Source organism: Cupressus sempervirens, chromosome 10 (assembly GCF_028749045.1).
Source record: "Cupressus sempervirens isolate cs-2001-9-10 chromosome 10, ASM2874904v1, whole genome shotgun sequence".
NCBI classification, from domain to species: Eukaryota; Viridiplantae; Streptophyta; class Pinopsida; order Cupressales; family Cupressaceae; genus Cupressus; species Cupressus sempervirens.
In genome coordinates, this window is record NC_143127.1 from 413,516,089 (window position 1) to 413,541,403 (window position 25,315).

At 37.2% G+C, this 25,315-nt stretch overlaps 1 protein-coding gene and 1 pseudogene across 3 annotated transcripts in view; both read right to left on the bottom strand.

The window, feature by feature from the left end:
• LOC149534457 (pentatricopeptide repeat-containing protein At4g18975, chloroplastic-like) overlaps positions 1 to 24,671 on the bottom strand; it is an 86,269-nt gene extending 61,598 nt beyond the window's left edge. Inside the window, exons 1-2 of one of the 3 annotated variants that reach the window (XM_089805315.1) lie at positions 24,045 to 24,671; positions 22,050 to 22,146 (exon numbers count right to left, since the gene is read on the bottom strand). In XM_089805315.1, coding sequence (XP_089661441.1) covers positions 22,050 to 22,146; positions 24,045 to 24,244 — 297 coding nt within the window. In that variant the 5' untranslated portion in view covers positions 24,245 to 24,671. The remainder of the gene's footprint in view (positions 1 to 22,049; positions 22,147 to 24,044) is intronic. The other 2 variants (XM_089805314.1, XM_089805316.1) reach the window with 2 other exon arrangements.
• Positions 376 to 6,866, bottom strand: LOC149534458 (coatomer subunit alpha-2 pseudogene; annotated as a pseudogene).
• Positions 24,672 to 25,315: the final 644 nt, after the last annotated feature.

The window sequence follows — 25,315 nt, forward strand, 5'->3', positions numbered from 1 at the left end:
AAATTGAAGTAATAATTTTCATGGATCATGCAATAGTCATAAATCTCCCAAAATCTGATAATCCATGTGGAGATCCAAATCATATTGTTACAACCCAAGCCTTATATTTAGTAGACGCTTTAAATCCTCGAAATAAGATGAACACTGTTATAATGGTTGCAACAATTTATGGAGCAATAATAATAAACCGGACTAGTAGTGTCTCCATACTCAAATCACGATACTGTTCATGCAATACATTGTTGGTACATGATAATTTTTTCAAGGTTGATGGAAGAGTCTTTATATTTCCACAATAGGAGTTGTAGATTAAAAAGTTATAACTTGAGTGAGTTATTGTATATATTGACTTTACACCTCCATCTTTAATTTCCCTCACTTTGAAAATAGGCTCGTGATGCTTGTGATGAATAGCCAAAACACAAAGATATTATCATTTCCATATGTATGGTTTGGATGCGAAAGCCCATGAAAAGATGCAATGACATAAGCAAGTTGTAGCTGACCAGATTCTTGCAAAATTCTGATGCGCTCTTTAATGTCACCCAAATATAATGAATTGTGTAATTCTCCCATTACATCATTTCTTATTTTGGCAATCCCCATAATCTTTTTCAAGTTGTGTAAATCACCAGTGTAATGAGATACAAAAATGAGAGTCTTTCAAACTTCTGTGTCTTTTGATATGCATACTCTACCATACCAAGATTACCCTATCGAAGGGCTTGGAGTGCTAGTTTATTCCAGTGTTCCTTATCATCAATCTCTTTTGCAAAAGCAACAACTATTTCAATGTTCCCACTCTCCACAGCCAAGTTGAATTGAGTTCTCTCATCTCTACCAAAGTGGAGAGCCGCATCTGGAAATCCCTTCTGCTGCAAATAAGCAGGAATGGCCAGTCCACATGAGAAGTTAGAATTCCTAATCATGCTCATCACCTCATCATATTTCTTCTTCATCAATGCTCCCTTGAACACAGACTCAAGAGTATCTATCTCTATAACTCGGTTATTACCATCTCTATCAAGGCAATAAAGAAAACTTCCAAAAACATTCGTTATATATGGTGGAACATCAAGTGTTGTGATCATACCGCAATCTCCATTCGACAGGCAATATTTTTATGTTGTTCAAAGTTGAGTAAATAAAAATGTCATTTTTATCCCAAGCCCCACGCTTAACAACTATAGTCTCCTCATTATTTAAGCTCTTTATAATAACCTGATCATTGGTCTTGTCAAGAACAACAAATCTATTCCTTGCAACAAACACAGCAGAATCTGTTGTTCCTCTCTCTGGATCACTTATACCGAGACTATCCCTATCCCTGGGCACAACATGAAGTTCATAAGAACCATCTGAGCATATTAAAAAATAACATTCTCTGTATGACAGTATGACAAATATCTTGGCGCTTGATTAATTTGGGCCACTTGAACCAAGCTCACAGATTTGCATTACTGGAATGTCTTTTTGAGTTGCAAAATCATAAGTACGCAAAAAACGAGCCTTGATATAAAGTAGGGAGCCCCCAAAGACAACCTAGGCAGGCCTCTCACTCCCTAATTTGAAGACAATCATCCCACTGTCATGCCCCACTGCCACAAGATTTGCTACTAGATGCACAGAAAGACTCTAGAACCCATCATTTTCTCTACAATAAGTTTGGAGACATGTATGCTTTGACAAATCCCACACTCAGACACTTTTGTCTATAGAAGGTGAAACTATAATGTCCTTGTGTGCATGGAACAATGCACAAGATACATCATTGCTATGTCCTCTCGAATTGTCTACTTCCACAACCTTTTCATCATGCATCCACCATAGTTTGACATGGACATTGTTTTCAGCAGAGATAGCAGAGATAATAAATGGTAAGGTTGGGTGAAATGAGACCCAGCGTAAACCAGAATAATGTCCCTAAATAGTATATTTAATGGAACCATCACTAGCTCCTATTTCGTAGTTGGAGTTGATCTGTTTGGAGAGAGTGGCACAAATAATTCTTTTAGTTTCAGGAGTCAAATCCCATACACGAATAGCTTGACTCTCATATGTGAAAACAAGTAGGTCCTCCTTAGGGTCAAAAAAGGCAAACACCACACAATGTCCATCGTAAACACGAAGGACAGATGTGCAAACTTTCAATTCTCAATTCCAAATCCTTATCATCCAATCCTCACTTGCACTAGCAATCCATTAACTATGCAAACTTCTCAACTGTGCCCTAGGAATGTAAGAAGGCATTGCTGCAGCTTGTAGTCCCACAGCTTTACCTTGTGATCATCACCTCCAGACACGAATAATGACTTAGATTTGTTAAAATTTACTCCTTGAACAGGCCCATCGTGGTCATGAAAGTTGTGTTTCAAGCACCAAAACTGCAGACGCTCAATCTGGTGTTACAATCATTTGTTTTGATTATTCCCTGAACCTCATATATAATGATCTTTGCATGAATGTTGGTCTTCCCACTCTTGAAGTCTCTTATCCCAAGAGTTCAAACTTGGCTCTAATACCATGTTAGTGAAATAGGATCTGTAACTTGTAATAACACTTGTGGATATTTATGTGTTTTCCAAGTTACTATTCTAATGAATATATATATGATATAAAGAGGCATGCCTCTTGAAGAGACATGTCTCTTTAATATATTAACTTACATTAGTTATAGTTATAACACGATAATATACTCTCAATATATTATAATGAAATATATATATATATATATATATATATATATATATATATATATATATATATATATATATATATATATATATATATATATATATATATATATGTATCACTCTTAATATAAGTTAATTATTCCATATATAACATTGTCATATATTATATATCTCATATATATAAAATATAATTTATCTGACAGAATTATAACATTAACAGATGTTGATGTAGTTGTTTTAAACAAAGGAGATGAAAGCTCCTTATATAGATTTACGAAGACAATGTTTCTAAAAAAAACAATAGTGAACCAAAGACGGAAATAGAAACTACCTAATAAACTAAAGAATAACAACGATGACTATTAAAGAAACATTATAATATTCTAAAATTCTCCCTGTCTAATTGTTGTCTTTTTGTCGCAAATTCTTCCAAACATTCTACTGATTGTGAAAGGTATATACTCGATAGGACCACTATGACCCAGGTTCTCTCAAATCTCTACCTGAATCAAGTAATCCCTCCTTGATATAAATGATAACAGAATACAAATATCTGGTGTATTTGTGTCCATACATTTATTACAGTAATTGTAACTCTGAACTTTTAAAAACCTGCATTGTACTATTCTTTGTCTACCCATGTTAAAATTTGAAATGATATATTTTGTATTGTTTTTTAACTAAATTGAAATCAGTCCTTATGTTCATCTTGGCCTAGTAATATGAACCTTGTGGAACAATGAGATGAACTTACAAGAAATAATGCTCTACCCCCAAGGTTCCATGGTAGCTAGTATATAAGTATAATATTTTCCACAAGAATAAGATACAAAGAGCACTTTACTAGAAAATAAAAGGAATGATTCAGCATTAGTCTGACTAGACAGAGACTAACCTGTAGAACACAATTGTTCAATTGAGCAGAGGCAGGGGATGGTGAAATGGTAGAAGATAAAAAAATTATGATTGTCAACAAATTTGAACCTCTAATGAACTTTATGAAACTTCAAATTGATAATTGAAAGAAATTAAAACTAATGTAAGGAAGAGATGTGATCACACAATAAAGACAATGCACACGATTTATGTGCATTGGTAAACAGATTTGTCACTAAAAAATTTACAATGACTTGCCCAACAGAAAATTGACTACATGCTCCAAACAATTCGAGCGTGATATTCCTCTACGTTAAAGAGGGGCAGCTCCCTTGTATGATCAAATTTTTCTTTCTAAATAAACCTTACTTGAGAAAGAAAGAAACTTCGAAAATCTTCAGAATCCTCAATAACATATATACAAATGCTATCAAAATCTCACCAAGCAATAAACCTTACTTGAGAAAGAAAGATACTTCGAAAATCTTCAGAATCCTCAATAGCATATATACAAATGCTATCAAAATCTCACCAAGCAATCACAACTTTATTTGTTTTGCCCTTGAAGGTCAAAGAGTACAAATAAGAGCACTTCAAGAAAAAAATCTGATTTATATGCAATATACATGCTTTCAAGACACCTTAAGAAGAATGTACTCTAATAAAAATTCACTCATATTCGGCCCTTGCCTTTATGAAAATGGGGATAAGATGACAAAATAGTATTGTGCTATCATATGATAAGCAAACAACAATACATAATAAACGCTTGACAATGATCGAGCACTTCCCAAATGTCTTGTATTCATTTGATAGAGTTATGCAACTCAAAGTTTCTTGTTGTCCCAAAAACGCATAGAGCCATAAGTCCCTACTAATATCTCCAAACTCCTTTAAATAGCCTGGCTTCCTTGTAACTACTTTCCTTTTCTAGGTTAGTAACTAACTTATTCTTGTGCAAATTCAACAAGGTTATTAACCTTACAAATTTTATGCAATACGAGTCAAACTACTTAACTTTGACCAAAAGCGAAAAAGTCACTATTTACAAACAAAACAAGGGAAGAAAACATTTTCCAATCTAGCTGCAACTAAAGAAATGTAGAATGAAAATATCAGAAATCATGTTGCAACATCGCCCTCAAATTCTCCTAAAGAATCATTTGATTGATTGTTTATCCTTGTGAACCTGAAGACATTGTTTTGAAAATCCTATATGAATTGAGAATCTCTACCATAGATTTGTAATTGAGAATGAACACATCCATTTTCAGCTTTGGGGTGACCTGATTATCTTGTACCTCCAACAGTTCCTAATGGTAGCCCAATATGTAACAAGCATCCAAAGTTACTACAATAACACTCAGTCTCTTCATCACATTTGTATCAGAAACCTGTTTTGCTATTTCTGCATTGGTCCTGTCATTAAACTTACTCGAGAGAACTTAGCTATCAGTTTGCTGAAAATTCTTTGTCACTAATACACCTGCAATAACTGCTGTGAGTTCATCCAATATCTTCATCTTTATATGCATTTTTATCTGCTCACAAGTTATTAACAACCTTTCACATTTAGACAAATTCTGATTGATATTCATCAACTTATAGTTTATGCTTTTTCACCATCTTTTGAGTGGTTCTCCTTTGGATTGGTAAAAACCTTTTCAGCAATCAGAATATTTGGATCTCGCTTTGACATTTCTTGAAGTTCTCTTGATATGTCCCACCAGGTTAACAATTGTTCTTTGACATTTTTCAGCTCCTTAGCTATTTCCTATTCTTGGAGATCAACCTCATTGTAAATATCATTTGCTTTAAACATGAAATTTAAAGCTTCATCTTCCATTTGACTTATCCATCCTTCAAGCGTTTTACCATATGACCAATATATTATGTTACCCTGCACGATGAGACTCCCTGCAACTACTCGTGGCTACCTGCACCACTACGTGCAACCATGGCAGTCGTGGCAACTATGCTATTCTTTGACCCTTGTACTCCTACACATAGCATTGTGTTCGCGTGGGTTCCTAGTGCTTAGCATCCATCAGTTCCTGGCTTTTGTGCTCATGTTTCTATTCTTTTTCCTGGCTTTCCTTCTTTGCACCAGCGCATCATGTTTGGTGTGATTTGGTTTGTTGTTTGTTGACATCTCTGGTCCTTGTAGTTTCCCGTTGTGCTCCAGGCGGTGGTGGCACCCTTTGCTCCTTTCCTCTGTTAGGCTTCCTAGTGCTTCGTCCTACGTTGACTGGGTTTTTCTCCTCCTGAATTGCTTGTTGCACTCGCATTGGGTGTTCGTTGTCTTTGTTTCTCCTTAACTCCTTCCAGAGTTTTCCTATTGCTTGCCCTTTGCATGGGTTCAGTCTTCGTTGCTTGGTTGGGTTGCTTTGCTTGTTCCTGTTGGTTCCTGCTCGCGGCAAGTCTTCATCTTATTCTCTCTTCTTTAAGGCTGCCTCTACTGTTGCAGATTCTAGCGAACACTCTCTTATGGATTCTATAAGCTTATTTCGATTCATATTGACACAATTAATGCTACTACTGTGATGGACAATTCATCCAAAGCCTACCAGCACATGACAGATATTATTGAAACTAAGAATCATGGCTATAAACACCATTTTACTGGTTTTATAGTCACTAGTACTAGCAGCGTGTGACTAATAACACTGATACAAATATTATTACTACTGGTTGTTTACTGCAGGAAGCCATTCTCTTTAGCATCGGACGTTCAAAACAACAGTTTACACTGCTACATGATACAAATATTACTGCTACTACTTGTTTATTGTAGGTAGTTATTCTTTGGCATTGGGCTTTCTCAACAATTTATATACTGCTACCTACAACACATCCATCTGTTGTTGCACCATCATGGAGCTTGTCTCCAGCAATAGGGGGTTGACTTCGACCATACTGCAAACCTAGCACGCATTAAGAATGTTGTTGCTCCCATTCCTAAACTGGTCGATCACATCTATAGCCTCAAATCAGAGAACAAGACTATAAGAAACACAATGATCTCCCTCTCAAAGAAATTCACTACATTATCAATTGACTAGGTCATATGGAGAAAGGAGTATGCTGAACTGAAACAACTAGACCTGAATCGAAATCAGATCTCCAAAACCTCTACTACAATTACTTCTGCCATTTTTGAAATTACTAGTTACAAATAATTACAAGATCCACACTTTGAACAAGTGTCAAAGATTAAACACAATAAGGAGAACCTGCAGGAATTGGACAGCAAACATACCTCTTTGAAAACTGAAACAGAGTCTCAGCTAAAGTCATGGGCAACAATTTGTAATGGGGGTGGGAGAACAGCTCCTCTCGTTGGGGTGGAGGCTTTTTTCCACTCCAAACTCAATGGGAAGGTCATGAATTGACTGTGAATGGGTCGCAGCTATGGTTCCACTCTCGATTGGGAGACAAAAGCACCGGAGTATCTTCAATCTGCTGATGGGGATGGGAAGATTGGCCAGTCTTTCCCAATATATCTATATAGCGGGAAGTCCACTCCTCTCTCCTAACGAAACAACCCTATGTTATTGGGAGAGCTGAGAGAGCTAGAAGAGCTAGAGAGCTCAACTTGAAGATTTATGACCTCTCGCCTATTACAACCAACCCACTAGACGTTGCATAAGCATTCCTTTCTAATCAACTTGGGCTTCCTGATATTTCTCTCAATAAGGCATGGGTTGGATATCATTTCACAGTTCCTCGGATAGATTTTGCATACTCAAGGCACATAGCAAACTCTTTACCATCAAAGATATATACTGATGAGGACCTTGCAAAATCACAACTAGTTGAAATGAAACGTGCTCAAGCTCTTGTAGCAGCATGCCGAGATGGCAAGAGGATCGTAAAAAGGAACCTTGGAGCAGTGATTTGTGACAGCTTCCCCCTTGGTGTGGTGGGCAAGCCAGCAACTACAGCTACTAAATGACAATCAAAGGGGTGGCTGAGCATGAAAGGACATAGTGTTGGTTCCTTGCATGTCAATTAGAATGAATATGCAACCTTTTCGTCTATGTCAGATTTTCTTCAAACGCAATTGGCTCTGTGAGTCTTCTTGTCACTAAGACCCATAAGAGCCCTACTCGGCCACTTTGTGGTGTTATTGGATTTCATTGGTTGTAGGTCTACAAGGAGGAGGTTCAAAGCTCTGGGGGTGGCAGAAGTCTTGGCAAGGTAGCTTGCCTTGTCAGCAATTGATTTCAAAAAAGCAACTTTCGCAGTCAGCCAGCTTTGCTAGATTTATGTTTGTTTGTGTATGCTAGGTGGCTTCTCACCTCAGAGATCTTTTCATCACAGTTTGTTACTTTCCACCGACATCCTTCCTATATGCTATGCACAATAGGCCTAAGGGGGACCATTCACAAAAACTTATTTGATAACATTACTAGGTTCTTTGATTTGGGGCATGTTCTTATTGTTGGTGATTTCAACACACGAACTAGGGACTGCAAATTCTACTCCATGACCAAGCGTCAAGTCCGATGTGTACATCTATGTCGGATTTGGCCCACTTTAGTTACCAAAGGTCCTTGGAAGATTTTGAGGTATGGCTGCCACTTGGTTTGATTGTGCGAGTCCTTAGACTTGGTGATCCTAAATGACCTTCCCAACCTCCCCAACTATAGTTCGTTGACTTATTATATTTCCGCATTGTTATTAAAACTATCTTCACCCTATTATTAAAATTGTCTAACACTTGGACAATTTTCTATTTCTAACCATAGAATCTTCAACTGTACATTTTCCCTTCCATTGCAGAATTATTTGTTGCCATAAATGCAAAGAACCAAAAATCGGGATCGGATTGGAATTGGCAAGGCTTACTTGAATCATGAATCGCCTATGAATCGGCAAAGTGAAAAAACCCTTGAAATTTAAAGATTTTAACAATTTAAAACTTGTTTCATGCATCCTTTACTGAATATAATTAAAAAACACTATAACATCATCAAATACAAGTTAACATACATAAACAAGAAATCTAATTGATAAATCCATCACATTCGTAAAATGTAAATTGTAGCTTAAGTAAATAAAAATCATAGGATCATAATGAGTCATGACATAGATATATAGATTATAGAATTATAAATGTTGTCAATATTTATAAATTTTCATAACATTGTGAAAGATTATATAAATATCTCCAAGTTAATATTAATCTCTTATTTGTTAATATATTCGATTTTAAAAAATTTAATAAAGATCAAATTTCTTTTACATTTTAAAACATATATGAAAGTATAAATGAGGAACAAGAATGTTTTTCATCATTTTTAATCTCCTAAAGAATAAATAAATAAAATGATAAAGAATAAAATTTTATATATATATATAAACATTACTCACCATTTTTACTTACCATTTCGCAATTTCCGGCATCCTCCAATCTTACCCTTGCGATTTCCCATATTCACAATCTCTTAATATCAGGGTTCCTGATGTTGCAATTTTAAGTTAAAAATTAGGGTTTTCTGAGAAAAATGAAGCTCCCGTGGATGAATATGCGTCAATGGTACCATAAGAAAATGCAAGATTGATTTATGTTGAAAGGAAATTGCATTATGATATTCTTTATGAATCAACATAGCTTCTTTAGCTAAATCTAGTGCCTTCATAATATTACATAAATCTAATGGGAAACTATGCTTGTCATTTTAACTCAATTCCCTCATGAATTCAAACATGATATCAAACAAGATTCAATCGTGCATCCATACTAAGTATTCGATGCAAATTCATCGATGAGATTGTCCAGAATTGGGAAATATTTGTCAAGTAATGAAATATCTATAATGAAATATTTGCCGATTTTTTGGGCCGATTTCAAGCAATTTTTAGTGAATCACGATTTTAGCGATTTCTGACCCAAAAATCAGCAAGCCGATTCATCGACTCACCATGAAGTGCTCGGCCTTAGTCGGACTGCCGAATTGCCCGAATCACGGCGATTCACGTTACTCTACATAAATGACAACCCTTACTCATCCTACTTAGCCATATTGCCAACAATGTCATATATTGACAATGAAAGCATTTGAATTTTGTTAACTTGCTCATTGATTCTCATGTGAAATCTCAACTCAAGTTAGATGCTATGTATTAAGCTTCTAAAATGTCTATGATGAATGCTTTATGAATGTTATGATATGCATTCTCTCTCTCTCTCTCTCTCTCTCTCTCTCCCCTATTTTTTTATAGTTGTCCCCTCCCAACCCCTAAAAATTGGCCCTAAAGAACCCCCATACCAGAAACGTTTCTTGTCATCCCTGCCCTTGAATCTCTACAAAGTATGGTTTTAATTTTTTTAAGATTGCTAGGGTCACTTTAGATGACAAGGAAAAAAACACGTGTGACAGAGGTAGTGGGAATGGCACTGTGTTTGGTTGTTGTTCATGTTAAATTTGTAGCTTCATATGAAATTATAAAATTATAAAATTCCGTTATGTCAAATCTATGTTCATTGTTCGCTAGCTACTTCAAAGCTATTGGATGTTATCGTGTTATGTTTATTCATATACACAATCACATACTTGGAATGTGTTGTTTTTAGTGTCTTCTACTTTGCGAGAAATTTATTGTTGTTACATGCCATTTTGATGCCCTTATTCTAGCCAAATATATTATTATTATGAATCATTTTGGTGTCATTTTTTTTTTTGCATAAGTTTTGAAGTCTCCTCGTTATTATGGTTGGTTCTCAAGATTGTCGTGGATGCATCGGTTCAACTTCAATTGTACCCATTCTCCTTTGTTTACCTTCGAAAGCTCTATTGGCATACAAAGAAATTATAGAGATTGAATACATACATCGTTTTGTTACACATGAAAGCAAAACAAGAATACAAATATTATGATTCTCTATTCAAATGTTGTGGTACTATATTGAAGCCGTGTTTATAATTGAGTAGATCTCAATTTTGAGTGCAGACTTCCTCAAACGTATTGGTTGCTTTGTGTGTCAATTACTGTATCTTGTTTTTACAAATATTGTTCATAATGTTCAACTTGCTTAGCATCATAATAAGCAACAATCATCATTGCTTGTACTGTAAGGTTATGTAGTAAATCTTTGTTGAAGTTATTATATAACTAACCTAAGCTTCTTTTGATCAAATTGTGTGAAAGATTAAAAAATATCAGAGCATTGTAATTTGTTCTTTTGAAATAAAGTGCACAATTTGGTGGGTTGGGTTGTTTCCCTCAATGAGGAGGGTTTTTTTCCAAGATAATTATTTTTGTTCTCTTAATTTTTTAGCTCATAACTTTTTGGTTCAAATTTTAACAATTCAAATGAAATTGAATTGAATAATGACTCATATGCTTTGGGTGGATGCAAAATACACATTTTTTATTGTATTTACTATTTTGTAAACAGACATCAATATTATTTTTTATCGATAATAAACTATATTATATTGATATCAAAAAATGCTTTACAATTGAAAATTGCCATGAAGGCAAGATCAAGCATGAAGTTACACCCCCGAACCACCTAAACACCACCTAGATTACTATACTGAATCTAAGTAGTTCAATTAGATCACTTGTCATGCAAGCCAAAACATGATTAGCATAACTGTAAGTAAACAAAAACTAACACTAAAACCACCCACAACAAAAATTCACTTAAACAACTTAGTTGCTTCTTCACGAGAGAAATTAGGAATAGCTCCATTGTGAGAGGGTTTGGGCATCCCGCTACGCAAGTTGCTCCATGCAACTAAACTGCCTGAAGTCCCAACCCTGTCCGCCAATAAAGAAACATCAACCCCATACATGGTTGCATTCTCCTCCACAACTGGACCAACTCGAGTCTTACTCGCCCTACGGCTCTGCTTGGTTGGAATTTGACAACGTACCAGAGGGCAACCACAAACATCAATTGGAGCATTTGACTTAACTGTGGTTGCCTTCCTCTTCTTGGTTCTCGATGCTACTCCAAAGGCATGGGCTTACGCATGAGAGTGAAGGAAAAAATTGAGCTTCCACCAACCCATACGTGCCACCAGCAAGTGCACTTGGTGGCGCTATAGAAGATCATACCACGAGTGGCTGGAGTTCACCCAACCCACCTCCAATCAAACGCTAAGGATGGGGGCCCATGTACAGATCCACCCCAAGCTCTATCTGTAGCACAATGTCTTCAATACCCACCTCTCATTTGAGGGCCAAACAGTCCCTTAACACTTGGCAAACCTCCATTTTGGACCCTGCCACCATCAACAGTATTGCTATAAACAAGGAGGAGATCTCTAAATTCGATCAAGGCCTCCACTCGTGGTCCTAATACTCCTCCCCGAAAATGAGCTTAATCACCTCCCAAAAAATGTCATCATCCATTGTGAAAACATTGCCCAATCTTCTTACTATGATGGCTCCTTCAAAGGTTGGGATTTGGCCTATTGTTTTCAAAGAAAAGTTTGCCTACATTGATTTCACTATATACTTCATCCACAATTTCACTATGACAAAGGGATCATTGAAAGAAAACGGGAAGCATAAGGGTTTTATAAACTCATGGAAACGTCCAAAAAGATTGATCCCCAAAGCTCAATACATCATGATTTGACTTTTCACACAAAACTTCGTACATGCCCTTTGCCTTTTAGGCTATGCCAGCCTATCATTTTGCCTCGATTTCAAGAAGAGGACAGTCCCTACACCAAAACATCAAGGAAGACCACCCTCAATTGGTCATTATTGCCCTATGTACTAAGCCTAAACACACATGTCATCAAGTATGAACTCCACTATCTAATATTACTCCCGAAAATCATCAATCAATCACATGTACAACTCATGTGGTGGGATATCAATGAATACCTTCGTAAATTCAAAATTATCTTGAAGAGAGCTTGCCACCTCGACATTAAAAAAGTTTATCTGCTAAAGCATTAGCTTCTCTTAGTTCATGAGAGTTTTTGAATTCGTCAACTTCATTTAGCAAGGTTCTGATTTGTTTGATGCACTTGTCTAGATACTATGCGCCCAAATTTCCCTTTTGCTATGTCATTTACCACAATCTAAGAGTCTCCCTCAAGGTGTAGTTTCTGAATGTCGAGCTTGATTCCCAACATGACTGTGTCAACTGCAACGAGGCACTCAACTTGGTTGTTCGTGTCATCAGTCATCTTTCTTGCACTAAAAGCCAGAATGCTTCCACCCTCAAATCTGGCTACCACACCCACACCTAAGGGACCTAAGTTTCCTTTGGAAGCCCCATCAAAGTTGATTTTAGTCCAATCAAGGTCTAGCGGGGACCACTCCACACATTCATGCTTAGACAAAGAATCAACTCTCAAAGGCCCATGAACGGGCCTATATTTAACCATGGGCCACCATTTTTGGATAGAGGCATCCTTGTGATTGAAGGGAATTATGCTTTGATTAACTTTCTCCAATCTTAGTAGGTATCTAGGTAGAACTTTAGATTTGTCCTGAAAAACTCGTCTGTTCCACTCCTTCCAAGTTTCCCAGAATGCGGTGGAAGGCAATATAGCCTAGAGGGATGCAAAACAAGAGGGTTGGGGATGAACTAGCTAGGCCTCCAACCACTCCTTGAGACTGTGTTGATGTCAGTTTTATACCACTACATAACATATAGCAATTGAATACTTGATATAGAATACCAAACACTCAACCCTCTCTTGAAAAGTAAATACTCATGAAGAACATGAGAAAACTCCAAGGTTCCTTACACTTTGTGGATACTAACTCAGTTATATTAATGTGATTTGTTGGTTAATCACGTAGGCGGGCTTATGTTGTTCTTTCAAGGATGTCAAACTTTTGCTGTGATGGTGATGAAATCTAGCTTTGCAACATATGTTGACTTGACTTCCTCAATTTACTTTTCTAATTCATCTCACTTCCAACTTTGCTCTTCAAAACTCCAACTACTAAACTACTTGTAGCTTTACTTCTACTCCTATAAATGGAAAGATTAGCAGATGGACGGGGATCAAATCTGATGAAAACTTGCCAGCGGCGCTACCTCCATGATGCAACGATTCAAGGGAAAAAAGACTAAATTACCACGCAAGGCTTCCTAACAAGCCGCTAGGATGCTAGTGGCCTAGTTTATGGATCCCTATCAAACATCCACTAATATCACCATGCAACTATCCATCTATTCTTACTCTTGCTTAACAACTTTCTTGAAATAAAATCTACTTTAACAACTTCAATGGAATTTAACTTTAACCATTGGAAGTAGAAACCATGCAATAACACCAAGTGTTCTTTAATCACAATGCAAGACACAACAATGATAAGAGAAGCAATTTTGGTATTATATAAGCAACAATTTTCTTCAACCCTTTACAAATGAGGGCAAATGGCCTTATATAGGGGCCAAAAATACAACCAATGGTAGAGATTAAGAGGCAAAATCAACGATCCAGATCAAATCCCAGAAACTCTAACTAGGGTTGCCACCCCATCAGCCAATGAGAAGATGCCACCTCAGCAATAGACCAATGAAAAAAGGGAAAAGTGGCAACCAATGAGAAGGTACCCTAATGTTAGCCAATCAGAATCAGACACCTTTCCTACCCAAGAAAAAAGAAGAATTTGTCACTTGGGCTTACATCAGATGATCCTCTAATATAATTCTACCCTTTTCTTTCATCTTCTTAGCCAAGGCAATGAACTTGGCTAGCCTGCCGTTGATTTCCTTCCTGGGAGGGCAAGGCGTGTGCTTCATCTTGAGCTCAATTGAATTCATCATGTTGCTCGTTGCTTGCAATGTCTCCTCATGATCCTTCTCATATTCTTTCTCATATCCAATAAAGGCATTGAGGGAGGCAAGGGTGCCCAAATGCTTCTTCCTGATGGCAACCTTCCCCAACTCATATAATCTTGATCTAAACTCTGTCTCATTGACATTCTCTTTGATATCTTCAAAATCAAGTGCAACCCCAACATCGCTCATTGTGGTTGAAATGGAAGTGACAACGCCTAGGCTATGTTGTGCAACCCCATTTCATATCTCTTCAAGTATCCTCAATCTGATGGTCAAGGCAACATACCAAGACTCCACCACACTCCCTCCTTCATCCACCAACTTGGTTCTCTCCAAATATCTCTCTAATAGCCCAATAACTACCTTTAGCCTAAGAATGGCTACGTCCTTAACTAGAATGAAATCCTTCCACTCCCCTTCAAATGTTCTAAATTTGTTTCTAATAGCCACCAATGACCTAAATGTCAAGATAAAGGAAGGCAAGAAATTTCGCCCATCTTGAATTATATACTGATCCAATCTTTGATTTCGTGCAACTGAGCCAATATCTCTTCTATCTTGCTCCCACTGTCTTGCGAAAGGGCTACCTGATGCAACTGTTGGATAGGCTGGCAATCTTTCCAATACTTGTTTTCGGCCTGCAACTTTACAATCCTCTCATTTGCCTTCCTCAACCTTTCTCTAATTGAAACCATGCCCACCTGGATCTCCTCACACTCCATGTCATCTGTGATTCTTCCCAAGTCATGCTCTACTATCTCATACTCCTAGGCTACAATCTCATTCACTGCCTTGCTAACCTTTGGTATAGCAATCTGAACTTTTCAGTGACCCTCATCATCGCTCCTAATTACCTTTGCCACCATTTCTGTAATTTGTTTATGTTTCTCAATATCTTCCTTTTCCACGAACCCTTCAATATCTCCAACTATTCGGACAATCACCACCTCGCCTTTTGGCATAAGCATTTGCCTTAACCATAGTGGTGCAGTGCATCTCTCCAAACCTGGATTCGGTTCAACTAGCAAAGCATCACCAACAGCCTTAGGCACTTGGCTTACTTCCTCAATATCAATTGGCCTATCCTCTTCTTCACTAGTGACTGTCATATCATCTCCATGTCAATTTTCCGAGAGAGGAGAGTATTTGGTACTGTCACTATAACCACTTGATTTGAAATCAAAGCTCACCTCTATCGTGACCCTTTGCCCACTTGTATTAACCTCTTGGCTCCTAGCCTCAAACAAGCTCTCCCTTGACGATGTTGCATTCTATCTCTTTGTTAGAGGCTCCTAATGTTCTTTACTTTTCTCAACTTCCAAATTTCTCTTCTTGCTCTTAACTGTTCTTTGTTGCTGGCTACTACCCCTACCTTTCTGTCCGACTGACTCCGCTAGACCCTCTTCCTCCAGTTTCATCTTCTCATAAGGCATACCTTCCGACTTTGTAATTGCCTTAACTTCTCATTGTACCATGACTCAGTATGTAGATCAATTGTCCTTGTAACTGCCTCTAAGGAAGGATCCTAATGATCACCCCAATCCATTGGCCCTGATTTTGTTCCATCCATTGTATCATAATCTTCTCTTAGCACATTTTCATCAACTTCCAGCTAATCGGGAATATCAAGGCCTCTCCATTTGATTGCCCTCATCATGCGCACTAACAACCTTAAGAAAGCTAGCTTCCTCACAAGAAAGTCATCCTATGCATTGGCCCAAAAATCTTCTGTAATAGGAATATGTTTGAATGTGTTTTCGTGAGATGCCTCGATAAGACCATTAAGATTGAATCCTTGTCTTGCTCTATACCATCCTAGATGATACCGTTCTAACTCCTCCACAACTACAAAAGCGACAGGATTAGGGCAAGTATCATTGCCTATTCCAAATGAGAAGGTAATCCCTATCTCACCTTTAAGTTTCATCATCTTGTCATAATGCTCAAGTTGCCTGGCCAACTCCATCAAAACTATTTTGCGAGGTGGGTACCTTGGAAGTCTCTTGGGACAAACTGTACTTGTTGCCACTCTAATATATGTGAATTGTAGAAATTGGATGAACCAACTTCCATACTTCTTAACCTTTGATTCCACTTCCAATGAGAACCTCCTAGTAGGTGTCCCTTGTAATATTCTTACTGTCTTCATGGAAAAGGTGTCATAAAACATCTTATAATCTTTGGTGTTGTGCAAATGAAGCTATGGATTGCACTCATGCACCAAACATTACCCCGACCCATTGCCAATCACTCCTAAGGCCCTAAGTCCAAGATGTTCATATAGTCTCGCAATTGGATAGAAAAGGTAGGACCCCATGTAGAATTGCTTTTGAATTTATATTGTCCTTAGTTGAAACTCTAAATTTTCACTCATAATTCTAGTCCAATCAAACTTTCTCTTTCCATTTTCAATTTCATCATAAAATAGTACATCCAGTTCTCAAATTGCATACTTTGAGCCATGCCCATGATTCGGTTGAGAAGCACAATAAGGTCGCCATACTCTGATTTGAAATCTAACTTGGTGAGCTTTGATGACTTGGCAACTCCCTTCTTGCCTTCATGTAGCCAATTCTGCTTTAGATGAACGAAGTAGGCATCCCAATTATCCTGAAAGAACTTGGTTGTTTGATCCATCATTACCATTGTCATGCCTTTATGCTAGGGAATATTGAATACTTCTTAAACCACTTGTCCGTTGATGTTAGCTAACACTCTCGTCCCTTCATCAAAAACGATGGACTTGGTCACAATATCAAACCAAGATGCACATTCCATTACCAATTCCCGACAAGGCAAGGTAGGATGAAAAGCCGCCGCATGTACAATTCTGCTCTTGTAGATCTTCTTCACCATTAGAGATTCTCCTTCCTTCAATCTATCCTTCAACTATACCAGGTTCACCGTGCCAATATTGGTATCACCTATTCGCCTCACTTCAAGAAGAAGGTGGTCTTAGGCATCATGTCTTCCTTGTCTTTTTTGGTATTCGTTCCCTTTGGGTTCTTGCTTGTACTAACATCCACCATCCTAAACACTTATTTCTGCCTCTTCGCTCTAAATGATATGGACTACACTTATAAATCTCCCAACTTCTTTCTATCGATGGAATCTAACTTATTTCTGCCTCTCCAAATCCTATCTCTACACTTATAATTGCCTCCCCAGCCTAGGGGTGGGACTGCCACTTATTTCTGACTCTTCGTTACCTTAGGATAGACTACACTTATATCTCCCAACTTCAATCCTAGGGTGGTCTAACTTATTTCTGCCTCTCAAAATGTCCTATCATGAAATCTGCACTTATATCTCCCAACTTCAGCCTATCAATGGAGATGATGAAGTGGTGAATGAAAAGTGCAAGAAGAAGATAAGAGAAACGAACCAAGCAAGAACAAGGAATAAAATCCGCCTTTAAAACCAATATTCACTTCTAAAGATGAACAAAAATCTTACCTTAAATCTGTCTTCTACCAACAATCGGGCCCCTTCAAATTCAGATCTGATCTCAGAAATTTCAGTCCTCCAAAATGTAATGCCTTAGCAAATGGATTACTTGCAAAAATCTACTCCTTTTACCAAATTTTGACCTCACTGCCAAAATCGCCCAACTGGGAGGAAAATCGTTGCCCTAGGGCAGAAAAGTCTACTCCAAATCAGAATTTTGTCCATCTAAATTCGCCTCCACCAAACAAAATCACCCCAGCTGAAGGAAAAATGCACTGCCCTAGGAGGAAAATCAGACCTCCAAAATTGTCCAATCTTGCTGAAAATCAGAGCTTCACCCACAAATTTGCCTTGGGGCAGAAATCACCCAGCCTCTAGGAAGAACTTCGCTGCCCAAAAATGGAAATCCTCCAGCCAAAATCGCTGCCAAAGGAGAAATTCACTCAGCTACAAGAAATTGCTCAACACCAAGCAAGAGGAGTGGAAATGGAATGAGGAAATAAGAGGAGAGAAGCCCCTTCTTATATCCTCCTGTTGACCTCCAGAGTGGGTTGACCTGCCTGGAGGGAAACAAAAACTTAAGATAAACCCCCCACAATGGCCCAATTTTAAATAAAACATGAAAATAACTAAGCCCCATAGCGAAATTGACCCTTCTAATTGCCAATTTGGCCCAGAATTGCACAATAAAAATAAGGTAAGTCTAGGAGATGTCAAAACTTTCATTTAACAACATTTTGGCAATTAAAATATCATTAATCAAATCTAGCAAGCCAAAAATCAATTTTCAATTCCAAATTACCAATTTCCTTTAACACTTCTAAAATCCTCTAAGCAAAATTTCAACCAAATTAATGAGATTTTACAATTTAATCCAATTTCAATTTTGCAATACAATTTCAATTTTTATAAACATAAATCCTTTTCCTGGCAATCGAAATTCAAACTCTAAATTCAATTTCACTATCAAAAATTCTTTTCACCGAAAAAATTTCAAGATTTTCCAAACGACTAAATCTAAAATTCATTTTGAAAATGTTCAAGCTTGTTCAATTAAATCAAATTTTCAAAATCCGCCTAAGTCCAAAATTTGTAATTTTATCCTACCAGATATCATTTTAACCATCAAAAAAAAATGTTGTTGTTGAAACCTGTTAGGCCTATGGACGAAATTACATGTCCGAAAAATCTAGTTTCGCACCATGTGAAAACAAACCAAATCCCCCCCTAGCCCGAGGTGTCCAAGGTGTAAAATTGCCAATTCAAAAACCTCCAGACAACTCCAAATTTTGCTAAGGCAACCAAAAAATTCCCAACACCCACAAAAATTGCCAAGGCTTGCCCGAAAAAGGGGGTCCCCAAAAAATTTGGGGCGATGGTGTGAAAACCTCACAACAGACTGGCTGACATCAATCCAAACCAATCAAGATGCTTGAATATGAACTCCCAAACTTTCTAGGAAAATTTGCACTCCAAGAATAGTTGATCTAGGGTCTCTTTTGCATTATTGCATAGAACACACCTAAAGGGTGTTGAAAAACCAATTTCATCAATCTGCCCCTAATAAGATTCTAACATGTCCGGCAGGCCATGTAAAAGCACCAACCTTAGGTAAGCATGCATTGTGCCAACGCAGCTTCTTTTCCCATTCGATTGATGCATGATGATTTCTTGACAATGAGTACCCGATCTTGACTGAGTATTGGCCACTCTTTGCCCCACACCACCATCTACCTCTCCAAACCCAACTGCCATCCTGTATCTTAGGATCTGTCTAAAAGCTTCTTTATCATCAGGGATAGATCTAAGGAAGCAGGATTTTTCCATTCCAAAGGACGACCAAGAACAAAGGATTGTTGATTGATATAGTTAGTCACCTAGTCGCCCCATGCTCTTCTTGTGAGCATGATGACATTTTGTGGAACATCCTCCTAAAATAGTGGTTTCATCCCATCCTAGGAGTCATACTAGAACCATCGCCAACTTGCCAAGTGAGGTGGTATGTGATCAAACTCCTACAACTGACCAAAAAGTTCCACAAGGCTGAGCCCCTAGCGACAATGAGGATTCTTTCATCCTCCATACTGTCTAGGTGCATGGTGCTCAGGATCCTCATCCATCATTGTTATGACTGTGTACATTTGCCAAATGAGCTTTGCACCCATGGCAATGTTCAGCAATTTCCAATTTCTAAAACCTGCTCCTCCTCTACCCTTAGGTTGGCAAATCCTCTACCAAGCCATAAGCAAGAATTTATCGTGTTCCTAGTTGTCATTCCATAGAAAATTGTGCATTCTTTGTTGGATAATGGAGATAAGCTTGCTAGGAATTTTGAAGCAAGACATGGAAAAAATGGGCATTGCTGAGATGACTGACCTAAGCATTAGAATTCAATCAGCCAAGGTGAGCAATTGTCCTTTCCATTTGTCCATTCAAGAGCAGCACCCCTCTATCAATTCCTTCCAATGATCCTTCCTCGCTGCTCCTTCAAACAAGGAGTCCCAAGAAATTTTCTAGGAAGTTTACCAATTTGCACCCCGAAGATATCAGCAATGGCACGATGCAACCCGGTTTCAGTGTTGACAAAGAAAATCTCTGATTTGTTCCAATTTACAGATTGCCCAGAGGCCATACTGTACACATCCAACACTTTTTTCATTATCCTTTCTTCTGCCATAGTGACCACCCCGAAGAAGGTGTCGTCAGCAAATTGAGAATGAGTCTCTGCTTCAGTGTCCTGTGATATGCGAATGCCTTTTCATTGCCCATTCAATCTGAATTTGGAAATCAACCAGTCTAGCACTTCTGCCAACAAGATGAAAAGAAAAGGCGAAACAAGGTCCCCCTACCACATACCTCTAGTTGTTTTGAAAAAACCTTGGGGACTGCCATTGACTAAAATTAAAGCCTGATAGCCCAAAATCATACCTCTAATCCAGTTTATAACTTTATCCATTCTACACCAAAGCCAGATCTCTTCATTACTTGCAGTAGAAATCCTCTGACAACCCTATCATATGCTTTTCTTATATCGAGTTTAAGCAACATATGCCTAGCGTTGCTTGATCGTGCAGAATGGATGGCCTCATGGGCCACAATGATGCCATCCACAATATTTCGATTTAATGTGAACCCACTCTGTTTTGGAGAAATTAGTTTATTGAGAATGGCCTTCAATCTATTTGCCGCTACTTTGATGATAATCTTATAAACCGTATTATAGAGGGAGTTTGGGCAGAAGTCATCGAACGAGGTTGGTTCCTCCTTTTTCAAAGTCAAGGTAACCAAAGTATTGTTGAAGTCCTTGAAGATGAGCCCTTTCTTCCTGGATTCTTCAACAATGGACAGCAGTTCAAACTTCAAAAGGTTCCAAAAAATTTGATAGAAAATTGCCTGAAACCCATCCGAGCCCGGGACTTTGTCTCTGCCCAGCCCAAATACTGCTGCCTTTAGTTCTTCTAAAGATACAACTTCCGAAAGCATCTGGTTATCCTCTGTTGTTACCAAGCTCTGGATCACCCCTAAAATCTCTTCTTGTTCTTGATTTCTGTCAAGCGAATCAGAGCTCCACAAAGAAGAAAAGTAACTAATTGCCTGTTGATTTATGATCTCAAGATCTTTGGTTATAGTGCCATTTTCACTGAAAATAGATAAGATCCTCTTATGCTCTTGCGAGCCTTGACCAAGCAGTGAAAGTACTTTGTATTGCGATTTCCCTCTCTCAACTAAATTTCTCACAACTTCTGCTTCCAATAAACTTATTCTCTTTGTAAGATTGCACCATATATGCTCAAGAGGTCTTTCTGTCTCAAAATCCACCGAATCCATTCCATCCTCCAAGACCTTACATACATCAATAGTTTTATCACTATCACAATAAAAGAATCAAATGTGTTTTCAATTTTTTATTTTTTGCAAAATAATGGATACTTCAATTATTTATCTATGTATGGAAGGATAGGCTTTCTTATTTTCTGGAGAAATGTAAAGTTTTAGATAAGATGCTATTCAATTTAAACAAGCCGCTTTATACAATGAGATGAAAAACAATAAATATAATATGTTAAAAATTCAATTATATGTTGTTGAAAATGCTGCTGATTTTGTCAAAAAATTCGAACATAAAGAATCAACTGTGACTTGCTTTTAATGTAGACACGCTACCTACATAAAAAATGAAACACAACTAAAGCTACGACAGAGTCTAAAACTATTAAGTGAACAAGCTAGCCTGTAATAATAATATCCATGTAGTTTACCTGTAGTTCTCCAATTTGATTGGACAGAGCCTCAGTTTCTTCAACTGGTATAGTATACTGCCTTTTTATGTCAGTATGATTTTCACCTTGATTTTTTCTGATTTATGTCAATAACAAGCCAAGTGAGTAAAAGGTCAAACCAAAAGCAACTCCCTGGAAAAGTAAATGAAAAAAAAGCGTACACAGCTTCTGCAGATGCCTACTAAGTGGAATGACAAGCTACAAACATGACAAAATTGAAAATGCAGATGGATGATCTTATAAAATGGAACCTTAATATTTATCATGGATTATTGCATAAATTAGACAAAATGACCTTAGCATGCTGAAACTAAACATCAAAACTATCTGCTACACACACTGAAGAGAGTGTATAATAAAAGTAAATCAGAGCTAAACATCAAACACATCGTTGAATCTGAAGGAACAAGCTACACCAAAATGGTATAGATCAAAATCCAATTTATAAGTGGATTGTAAAGAAGGTAAGTGGGATTTATATATTCCCTCCCAAAAATCATTTGCTAGTGAAAACCTGTTATGTTTCATTAGACCAAACCAACTTTCAAGAAATAGAATTGCCAAATCACATTCTGACACCCGTGTCATCAAAACATCAAAACTATCTGCTACACACACTGAAGAGAGTGTATAATAAAAGTAAATCAGAGCTAAACATCAAACACATCGTTGAATCTGAAGGAACAAGCTACACCAAAATGGTATAGATCACAATCCAATTTATAAGTGGATTGTAAAGAAGGCAAGAGGGATTTAAATATTCCCTCCCAAAAATCATTTGCTAGTGAAAACCTGTTATGTTTCATGAGACCAAACGAACTTTCAAGAAATAGAATTGCCAAATCACATTCTTGCACCCGTTTCACAGGCCATCTCTGACATGCCAAGCACAGCCATTCACATCAGCAAAGGGAGCAACCAAAAGAAATTATAAGTGATTTCGTCTACTGAGCAGTAACCATCTTAATCTCTCTCCATAATATTTTGTTTTTCATCCATTGGTAAAAATCTCACCGAGATGAACTTCTGTTCAAACAATCTAACAATTGCATTATTTGAAGAATTTCTGCTATATAGTCTAACCTTTTTCCAACTTAGGGATAACATATATACAGCAATCATAACTGTCGTGTGGTAGACATTGTTCGTTGTTTACTAACCTTCAACTTTAAATCTGAATACTAATTAGTTTTATATGAAGATAGTTAAATGTTAATTGTACTTGCATACTTTTGGAGGAAAAAAGCGTAAACTTTCTTATACCTGAAACCTGAAAAATCCTATCCCTTGGTTTACACCTGTGTGCATTTCGTTTCTCATTTATACCAGTATATGGTACAGGAATTCAGTTTCCACATAGCTGCAGTCAAAATCCCACAACTACCATCAATAGAAACTTAATCACATGAAGAACCGTGCTATGAACTACGTTGTGCTCACTGGTTCGAGAAAGGAAATCTGGGCTGTGTACTAAACTGTTATGAAATTGAGATTTATATTGCTATATTAGCTGAAATAAATATTTAAAAAACCCATGTTCATTAAATTCAAATTTTCAATCTGAACTACCATTGCGTGCTGCCTAGAGGATTGCAAATGCTCTTGTGCCTCATTTTCTTTCATGTGTCCAAGGTTACTGCCAAAGTGTGAGGAGGCACCATAAACCACAACAGGAGAATTCCAATGCACAGTTGTTTCATATATAAAATCAAGCATACCGTTGTTGTAGAAGCTTATGGCAATACTTAGATTAATGCAATGTAATTTCCATTTATTATTCACCTCTTTTGATATAAATTTCCTCTTTCCTCTTCAACATAGAAAACCCATATATCAATACAAAATAATGAGGTATGTAATGCATTACCGAGGTTTCTTAAATACATAATAGTTTAAGTAATATAACTACAAATTATTCAGAAAAAATCAAGTTAACAAAGAAATCGCGCTTGGTAACGGGTTTGACGAACTCACGACGCTTGCATAAATCCGGTGTGCGCAGTGCTGAAATTAAATTTTCTTTGATACATTGCAACATTTGTGCAGTTAGAATAATCATAGGCAGTGGCATTTGCATGAGCTGCGGAATATTGAGCATTGCCCAACGGATGGGACAATGGGTAAAGTTGACGTAGAACCCTAAGAGCCTTTACGCAAGTTCGACGTTCCAACATACTTCGGCCCTGCCAAATTACAAAGCTTTGAAATTATGTAAATTGAATTTGATGTCTTCTACTCCTCGGGTTTATGAGATGCAGGGTAAACGGAAGACTATTGCTAGCGTGCATTCTTGGGTGCAATGTGCAATGGATATATATTGAAGGTCAATTAAGGGAAAAGCTTGATCATCGAACTAATTAGGTCATTTAATCAATTCAATGGATATATATTGAAGGTCAATTAAGGGGAAAGCTTGATCATGGAACTAATTGGGTTGTTGGGTCATTTATTTTAATCAATTTAATATTACGGAGAGGTCTTGTATAGTATATTTATAGAACTTGAAATTCTTGTTATGAAATGATGTTCAAGTAGACCATATCAAATTAAAATACTTGAACATAGTAAAATTACAACATGAACTAGTATCATTGAACATTCAACATAGTAACATACTACATACCCAATAGTAACATTCAAAATCAAAATTCAAATAGAAATCCAAGTCCTCATTCGAGCAACAACATGGTTGCGGAATGGCAAGTAGTTGGTTACACGAGTACCCAGTGCAGGATGTGTTGGGGACAGGTACTCTAAGGTTTGGGAGGGGGGCGTGAATCCTTGTGTAATACTAATTTTAATCAATGATATGCATGGAGGGTGGGGATGGTAATTTATCGTTCAAAATATTTAATATTTTTGTAATTATATTATTGGGCATGTCATTCATAATCTTATTAATTGAGGAGTTCAATTTTGTAGAGGAGGATCATAGCTCAAACCAATATAAGGTTGGAACATATTTGAACCCAAGACCTCTTAGATGAGAGACTTGCAACTTATCATTGCGATGCGAGGTCATTTTCAAAGAGATAAATGTTGTCATGTCCCCTTTTCAAATAATTAAAAAATAATAAACTTTGCTAAGGCAGGCAGGCTCCAAAAAGGTGAAGTTTCGGAAAAAGGGGCTAATCTTTGGAAACCAATGGACTAATAAATAAAAATTATTATTAAATTATATTTTATTAACCCTTCTTGGATGTGAGTTAGGGTTATGCCCTCTTTTAAGGGGTTTGGAGGCATTT